At 34.6% G+C, this 9733-nt stretch overlaps 1 protein-coding gene across 2 annotated transcripts in view; it reads right to left on the bottom strand.

Moving 5' to 3' along the window:
- Window positions 1-9733, bottom strand: part of LOC112155273 (ephrin type-A receptor 6) — a 166630-nt gene that overhangs the window by 16975 nt on the left and 139922 nt on the right. For both annotated transcript variants that reach the window (XM_024286797.2, XM_036209540.1), the window contains one exon: window positions 607-677. In XM_024286797.2, the coding sequence (XP_024142565.1) occupies window positions 607-677 (71 nt within the window). The remainder of the gene's footprint in view (window positions 1-606; window positions 678-9733) is intronic.

Raw genomic sequence — 9733 nt, forward strand, 5'->3', positions numbered from 1 at the left:
TGCGTACATTTTAATTAAAAATGAAAAGAAAAAACAAAAATGCACAAGAGCTGTATAGAATTTATATAAATATACATATATAAATAATATGGGGCCTTCTGTTTCACCTCAAACTGCATCAACTTTATGCTCATTTTAACTTTTTATTTTCTAGCTTGGAAAACTCAACCTGTGAAAGCATCACATTGAAATAAAAGAGAAGTGATGCAGGAGAAGTAGGTGTGAGAGACAGAAAGGGAAAGGAGAACAGCATTAATACAATTTTAAGATTTGTGTGACATCTCACTTCTTGGCACCATTTGGTTGAGAAAAAAAAAACAACCTGATACTAGACACACTTGTCAACTGTAAAATTGTGATTTTGCATCCTGCAAATAAAAACTCAATGAACTTTGTGAACTTCCAATGCAGAAGAGCAGGAGCACAGATGAACTGTTCTATGCTCCACCTACTCGGACTCTAAACAATGCAGATATAGGTAAAGAGCACATCACACACAAAACTTAAAAACTCAAATATTCCAACAAAGAAAGGATATCATTACACAAGAAAAAAATTTATATATATACAGTATATGCATATATATATGTATTGTGGTTGGCTTACCACTTCCATTTTGATAATTAGTCCGTCGTTTTTCTTCTGAGGTCATCTTGGCCTTAAAGTACCACTGACATCTGGAATACATAGGAAGAAAACAACATTATCAGCTATGATAACTAAATCAATAAGTACATAAATGTTTTTCATCAAGATTTGCATCAACGGAGCAAGGTCAAATTTATGGAATCTGCGTTAGAGGACAGCCCAAAGAGAAAACAACCACATTTGAGTCAGAAAACCGTCTATTTCTGTCTAAAGACACAATCGAAACTGTTTTGATTATCAAAATGTGTAGTTCAAATGAAAGATATATTTTGAGGATTCATATTTTCAATTTTAGTTATCTGAAAACTCCAACAACCTTCCTTTGATGATTAAAGAACATTTAGTCAAAACTCAACATCAATGCATTTCACCTGAGAATTATGCAAGTGACTTGAGTTTTAAGTTTTCATAGGTGAGATAAACAAACCCACGTAATAAAATATTACATAAGAATCAGTTAATAATTCATCATTGACTTTTCTTTGTATGATTATGCAATTCACATGCCCACTGATGCATACTGGAGGTGTCATTTTAACAAGCTCACACTAAAATGTGTTACTTTGAAAAATAAGAGGAAAAAGTTGAGGGAACAAGAGAATGACAATTATGTCAGACAGGAAAGAGACATAAAAATGGCTGATCAGTACTCCAGAAACTCTAAAGTTATTTAAAATAAATAAATAAATAACACTCTCCAATCCTATACATATTCTCACATTGTCACAAAATTAACTATCACTTGGCAAAAACACTTATCACCTCAACTTTGAGTCACATGTCAGTGTCTGCTGTGAAATAAATTAAAATCTACAGTTATTTGTGTTGAAAAAAGGCAGAAATGAAGGTTCAGTTTTCTTTAAAAAATTAACAAATGGAGCTTATGCATGCAACAGAAATGGAAGCTTCTACTTCTTCTTCTTCTAGGAAAGGCTGAGAGCTTGCAAGGTTAGATGAGAAATTCTGCAGAAATATTTTATATAGACAAATTTATGAGTCTTCATTAGAAAGTAAAAAAAAGGCCAGTCATGTCTGCTGTACAGTGCTTTCTGTATTTTATCTGATCCCTTATTTTTAATGATTTTTTTAAGAATATTAGTTTAATTTTGTGCACTTTTTGCTGCAATAAAGTAAAAATAAAATCAAATTTGTAGCTAAATTTAGGACAACAGCAAAACTGAGGTAAACAGAGTCATTGTGCTGGAACTTGTGGCAACTTTAACTGTATTATTGGTACTACATTTTCTTGTTTAGTTACGTTGTTTAGAACCTGATTTTGTTTTTTTCCCCCCATTGTTTCTTTCTTAAAAATATTTAAAATATGTTAAAGACCTATTCTGATTGTGTTTTTACCATTTTATTGTGGCACTTTTCTGATGATGGAGGGCTTATTTGAAGGAAATTAGTATAATAACTGAAATTCTGATAATTTCTTTATTCAGATTATCCTGAATCAGTAGAAGATGCAAAAATGCTGTTTGAAAAAGATGATAGCTGTGCTGTTTGATACAAATACATTTTATTTTTCCATTTAAGCTCTAATAATAAAGCAAAGCTGATTTTTTTTTTCTTTTTTTGGAGATGTCATAAAGTTTACCAGAGGGTTATTTTAGATGGTATGTTCCATTTTACATAATTTCCATATTTCTTTAGTGGCAGAAGATTAAATGCATTTATTGGTTTTGCTAAAGCAAAGTTTATATTTCTTCAAATACTTCTGATTTGAATGAGGCTTGAGCTCAGGACATTCACCTACCAAACAGTGAAAAATAATAAAAAAATAAATAATTTTAAAATAAAATAATAATAATAATAATAATTGAAACAACAACAAATATCCACGAGTATCTTATATGTCATCTCAGAGACAACCATGTTTCTTAAAACAAAACCCTAGTGTTTATTTCATCTAATTTTTTATAGTAATTTAAAGGATCTTTTATACTTGTACACAATTTTGTCACATAATCTGAAGTTTTAAACCTTTATCTTTAAGGCGGCACATTTTTTGACATATGTATTTAATCTGCTGTTTTTTGTTTTAACTTAAAAAAAATTCTGCCATAAATCAAGACCCTTGCTTGTTTTAAACAGTGTTTAATTCAAATAAATTTTCCAAAAACTTTAAGCCAATAAGACATAAGTTAGGAGAGATTTTTTAACTTGACCTTATGGTCATTTTGTTTTCTAAATGAGGTGTGCTGAGTTATTGGAAGGGCAGGAAAGGAGGAACTGTTATGCATGAGCAGCGAGATGAAAAATAATAGTATAAAGTGCAAGATGTGCTTTGAGTTCTCAAGGAAGGTTTTTCGCTGATGAATTTTAAAATGTATTTGCAGTAGAGGGCTTAATTAATGACCGTGTGCAGCGGAGACGCTCCCTCCCACAAGTGGATCCCTTAATAAATGTTCTCATATTTCATCATCTTTATATGGACCATAATTCCACGGTTTGTTTCATCCTGTCTGTCAAAAGGCAAATGTTGGCGAGGGACGCAGACTCTTGAATATGACTCTGAAATTGTGGTCATTGTGAGATTAAGCTGATTTATTGCAGAAAATGTGAGTAAAGGAAGCGTTTGAAGAACTTTTTAAAAAATTATTTAGAATTTAGTTTGAAAGACGAAAACTCCCTCATGGTTCCCATTCCTCTTTACAAATAAAACCAGCAATGGGGTAAAGGCTTTTCAGGTTTAAGTTGTTTTACATTTCCATTGAGGTTTATCAATGTGGCACAAAACAGTGCATTAAGGCTTGAACAAAAGCCTCCTCTGCAGAGAAATATACGATTTTTTACTGCTTTCATAGTCACGGCTGCATTCAGATTGTCTCCTAAGAGCTCTGCCCTTCCACACAAAAGACTGAGGGGAGAGGAACTACATTAGTGTTGAGGTTAAAAGGGAAAACGAGGTCTAGCAGAAAGGTTTGGACTGTTTGCGGTCTAAAATAAACACCAAGGACCTCAATACTACACATAATTTCTAAAAGAATTATAATAGCTAACATCAAATACATTTTCTTACATTTGTGTTTGTTGAGCCACCATCACCAACTGAAGACATGTTTGTTTCTTTGTTTTGGTTGTTGCTAGTTGATGAAAATATTAAAAGAAATTAAAAAGATAAGTTCCTAAAGCTATGTTAACACCGCCGTCGGCAACGTGGAGTTCTATGACTATTTTTGGTCTGTACAAACAAAGCGCCTTTAACCCCTTTATTGTTTTCATTTATTTCCAACTACTAAAAGAAAAAAAAAACAATTTTATTTTTTGTTTTTAAGGAGATGCCACATTAAGATCATTTTAAAGTCAAAGTGGTTTGTCGCATATTTGTTACAAAAAGCATCGAGAGGTGACACCAGGTTGAACTTTGACCAATCAGGGACTTGGATTTGGTTGTGACGTATGGATGGCGTCTCTTAATTCACGGAAGTGCCAACCATTTGAAAATTGATTGTGGCAGATAAATGAATAGTTGAGGTTTGTGCACGACTGGAATTATATGACAATAAATCTTTCATATATCAGAGTAGAACTGTGAGGGCTGCTACCCTCTTCCAACTGTAGGTGGCAGACGTGCGCTAGTGAAACGTAGCTAAATAACAAGAAGAAGAATTCCCTTCTTGATCTTCAAGTGTGAACACATAAATAATGAGAAAACAATTGTCAAGAGGGAATCATGGGTAATGCTCTAATACGCAGCAACACTGTGAAAGGGCATCTGAAACTGACAAATGTCAGATGCAGCTGAATCTAAAATGACAGGGATCAAACAGATTCTTACTGAATAAGATGTGCAAGCTCTGCTTCTAGACACAGATGATCATTTGCCTCATATTTCTTTTTTTCACTGTGTAATAACAACTACATGCTAATAAAGGCTTTTCATCTTTGATGTAAGCCTTTGATCCATTGGTGTCCCTTCCTCAAAATCTCTGCTTCATTGTACGCAAGCAACTTCATTCTTTTTTCTTTAAACAGAACCAAGAAGTGACTTTACAAGAGGAGGTCGCTTATCCAAAGATTATTACAGTCTTAGCAGATTTTTGATCTTTTAAGCCTCTTTTAGTTAGCTTATGCTTGACTTTACAGCCCAAACACAAGCAACCCCTATGGCAAATAAGTTCCAATCCTATTAAATCCTCAGGAATGACAGTCAGGTTGGAGCTCGCCACTTAGATTAAGCAACAATGTGTAAACGGTGATTTCAGCAGGCTTACATTAAAAAAAGAAAGCCTAATTATAAATGATGGAAAAGAGAAACTCAAAATTTTTTAAGAAATATATCAAATCAAACTTACCCATGTATCACTTAATTTTTATTCCAAAGTATTTTGTGCATTTTTATTTCATTAGATGGTAACCAATACCTTTTTCATTAGTATATTGTATATGATAGGAAATGCTAATATTAAGCTACTGTATTTTCCACACTAGGGGACTCTGGATAATAAGAAACACCTCCGATGAACGGTCTATTTAGAGTTAAAGACTAATTATTGTGGCAGCATTTTGTTCCAATATTGTTTGCCATTTTGTTTCATCACTAATGTTAGCATTAGGTTCTAAGGGGCTCTAAGCGAGTTGGAGAGAGTGTAAACAAAGGGATAATAAAGTATCAGCAGAGGCGGAAGCCAACATTCTCGCCCACAACTCAGAGGCAAATTTCTAATGAAATACAGCTGCTCTGCAGAAACTATGTCATAGAAAATTACACATGTTTTGAATTTTTCCCAGACACAGCATAATCATAATTAAAGACCACTGGGAATGATTTAAAAAAGATAAACTATTATTGGTGTCGGCCTCTGTATTGAAAATAATTCTAGTCTAGTACTTGTTTGTGATGCACTACATGTTAGCCATGTCAGAAGCGTTAGCCGCATTATTCCCAACTCTTGTAACTCCCAACCTTGTTTACAACTTGTAAAAAGAGACTGATACCGCTAAAAAAAATCTTACTCTGACTTCACAAGCTCCCAACCTTATTAACAAACAAAAACAAATCACAATCCCACACCGCCACCTGTTAGCCACGTTAGCATATCGACAATACAAATCACTCGCAACCTTATTTTTAACACGTAAAAAAACAGACTAATGTGCTACAGCTAAAACAAACGTTAATGTGACTACATGAACTCCATGCAAAAAGATGAAGAAGAAGAAAAAAAACTCAGCTAAATATTAGCTGAGTTAGCTTATTCAAATTAACACTCAACCAAACATTTTGACAGAGTGCTGTGTACGTCCAAAAAGTCTTTTGGACATCAGTAAACAAAACCAAAATTAATCCACAAGGCACTCTGGGGTATGAGGCAAACTCATAAAAAAGAAAAACAAATAAAGACATTTAAATGGGGCTATAGTGCAAAAAATACAATAATTGTACAAGATACAAAATTTGATTTCCAATAAAATCTTTTCAATCTGTGTGTTAATGCTTTCTTTCTACAGTCAATTACCGCATCTTCAAAAGGAGGAAGGAATTTCCATTATGATGTGTTTTAGGGACAGCTCTCCAGGGACTGTTTCTTTTATCCCACGTCTTCTTTCTCCCAGTGGATTTACAGCCATTAGTCAGTTCCTGTTGGATTTTGTGGGAGTTATTTTACAAATACTGAAGTCTAAAATGTAAATCTTACAGGAGCTTTTTTAAAAAACACAAAGTCGCAACAATAGTTGCGATATTGTGAAGGCTTTACTCCTTGTTACTTCTTTTTGCATTTCTACAGAGAAAAACTTTTTGTTAACCATTTTCTTGTTTTTTAAGCTTTGTGTATTCTAGCTTCTCATCAACAACAAAACAGTGAATTATTAAATCCCCGCTCTGGCCCACAAAATACTACAAGGACTTAGTGGAAACCTTCAAATGAGGAAGTTTTTTATTTGATGGTGAAATTATTTCTGCTCTGTCATGCTAGATTCATCAAAAAGGTGGAGAACCCAGAACAGAGCGTGAACATGAAACCATATCACTGCAAAAGAACAAAATCCTGACATGCATGAGAGTCAACAATGTATGGGACAATTCTATTATTTTAATATGTAAGACTATATTATAAATGACTAGATTTGGACTTTCCAAAAGGGACTGGCACCTTTGTGAATCAAAGGGGATACTGTCTCCACCAAATTTGAGTTCCTGATTGGTCAAAGGTCACCTGGTTAAACTTTTAATATCCATTCGATGGCCAGGCATTTTTGTATTTAGAGGCCAAAAATAATCGTAGAGACTTTTGAACTCTTTGTCTTCCTGCCACATGTATGTTATTGATGACTACAACTTTTGGTCGTATTAAAATCAGCCCCCAATGTGTATAAAGAAGAATTCCCCCTCAATGCAGAGTGTGACTGGGAGAAATAAAACCACCAAGCCTACTTGAGTCTCTGTGAACATATGAGCTCCCTTCTTTTTGAGGACTTAACATAATCCAGGTTGCCATATTAGAGCAGGTGTCAGGGGGCCGTGGGCCACAGGTCAACGGATTGTGCTCCGTCTAAGTGAAGCCTATAGGATTGTGTAAACTGATAGGCAGAGCCCATAACATGGCAAGTAACACTGGCAGAGAGAACAAGGAGGGGATTTGGAAAGCAAGCGTTGACCTCTGCTGATGGGGTCAAGCTGTTCGTTAAAGAAATTGTGGCATGCGCCTTTATCAGCTTCTTCCAGTCCTATCCTCTGATCCGCCTTATCCGGCTGCCCGTGTGTCCCTATCATTGGCTTTCATTCTCTTAAGAGGCCTCACACCCAGCGACGACACACAAACTCCTTACGTTTCTTACACTGTTTTCCTGGCTTGTTAGGTGCTGTTCCAGCACATATTCATGTCCGCATTTTCACAAGCTCTTTACACGCCCACACAGCCCGGTAAAACAACCTTACTCAAAGGCCTAATCAAAGCATCAGCGAAATTCAAACCACTCCTCCTCTACCCTCACATCCTCCACAGTTTACCTCACCGTACTGCCTCTCTGGCTATAAACAGAAAGGACAGATAAAAATAAAAATACCAAAAGATAGAAAATTTACCTTACACACTAGGTGAAACTCTTCACACGAGATAAATATCTGCACATTTTCCTCCTATAGAGTTTTCCACACTTCCCATTCAGAATACCCAAACATAGATGTGCATTCAGGAAGCTTTTTAGAGCAGCCACGTGTTAAACACTCGTCACGCATCAGCTACTCCTAAATACCCATTTGTGCTGCAAAACCTTAATCTGTAAAAGCTTTTTTTTTTTTGACTGAAAGCTATCATCTTTTTCTGGCGGCAAAGACTCCATTCTGAGCTTTTCTAAAACTGAAAGAAAGTAAAAGTCACTCCCACACAGGTCAGAGGCACCACAGAGATGACAGACCAATTCAGAGTCAAAAAAAGTCCAAATGCTACTATTGCTTCTAGATGGATCCGAATAAAAAGGTCACGCTTGCGCTGCATTGCTAAAAAGCTAAAAATGTTTTTTTTGCACCTATCATTTTTGTGTCATAAATATTATAAAAGATATCACCTTTCTCTGCACCTGTCCAGAGGTATATATTTTGAGTGGTGCAGTTGCTTTGAGTACGAAATACTTAAAAAAATATTATCTGTTTGATTTTCCTTACTTAAAATTTACCTTTTTGCTTAAATGTTGCAAAAAATTGACACATTTTAGGCATCAAATCTTTCATCTGCAGGCAATGCATGGAGGATCAAAAAACGTATATTTATTGCAGAAAAATACAATTTCAAGATCAGTATTGCACATTATGCAAATATTCAAATAAATGTAACAAGACATATAGCAAAAATGGATATGAATTATTGAAATGTTAAAAGATACTCAATGAGCTCACTTGTTCATTTCCACTTCAGTTTCTATTCATTTGAGCAACTGAGGAACAAATGAGTTTCACACTGAACTTTTTGATTCACACCAAAGTCTATTTTACAAAAACAAACAAAAAAAAAAATCATTTAGTTCAGCAGCTGTAGAAGCACATCTGAACTCTGAAAACTGGTACATGTGGAAATCCAGGCTTGGAAATAAACACAGTTGTATGAGTTCAGCTCCAACACTCTGGTGTTAATACTTTAAACCACAATGGGAAACAAAAATGATCACGCAGCTGCTTTTGTTTTAATGTATCCTCCGTTTGCAAGCCACTTATTTATAGATGAAACACAGTGTTGGAAACAGTCCTTGTAGAACCAGTTGTATGTTTCTGGATTCTTTGAGTCATTTTTTGGGGAAACATTTTGTTTCTCTGCATTTAGCTTTTAAGTCTTTATTGTTTCTACTAGTGATGCCACAATTCTCGGTTTAAACGGAAACTCATGTTAACCGAATTGTGGGGAAAGTGAATTGTTGCATCCCTCCTGCCTACCATTAGGTTTGCATTTAAAGTGTCAAACACGTATTGTGTTAAATTTAAGCAACATTAGTTATTTTTGTTTTGTTACAGTACACCTAGCTAAGTATACGGCAACTGCAACGTTTTTCATGATTGTTACTTGTGTAGCAAATTAAAAAGGATTTTTCTTGACTTTTATGTTTTTTTTTTTGTAAAACACGAATCATTAATCAAACTAAAACAAAACTGTGACCAAAAAAAAATCAAGGTTTTTACTTAATCATGAAGAAACTGTATTGTTGAACCCCCAGTTTCTACCTCTAAGTTTTCGTCTGCTCGTCTATTCATTTGTTCCAGCTGTGAAAAAACAGTTTGACTTACTTGAGATTCTTTCTTCTCTTCTGTTAATTTGCATTAAAGTTTGGTTTTCTTCCTTATTTCCTGGTTTGTCATCTTTAAATTTGAATTCTTTCCGTACAGTTTCTCCCAACTTCTCCAATTGTAGAGGAAAAAATCCTACAACTTGCCCACAAACTGTTTACCTATTGTTTACCTTGTTCTTCTGCAAAGATCTAGGTACTTGTTCAGGGTGAGAATCACCTCTTAATGGATGTCACCTTGAACAATAGGAGACAAATTTGGAGCAAAAATAAAGTTTTGATGAAGTTTTAAACATCATGAAGATGTCTAATCATACTAGAAATTTTAACTAATCATTCTTATCAGTGATAGGTCCTTTACATTTCT

This window comes from Oryzias melastigma, linkage group LG21 (assembly GCF_002922805.2).
Source record: "Oryzias melastigma strain HK-1 linkage group LG21, ASM292280v2, whole genome shotgun sequence".
Classification (NCBI taxonomy): domain Eukaryota; kingdom Metazoa; phylum Chordata; class Actinopteri; order Beloniformes; family Adrianichthyidae; genus Oryzias; species Oryzias melastigma.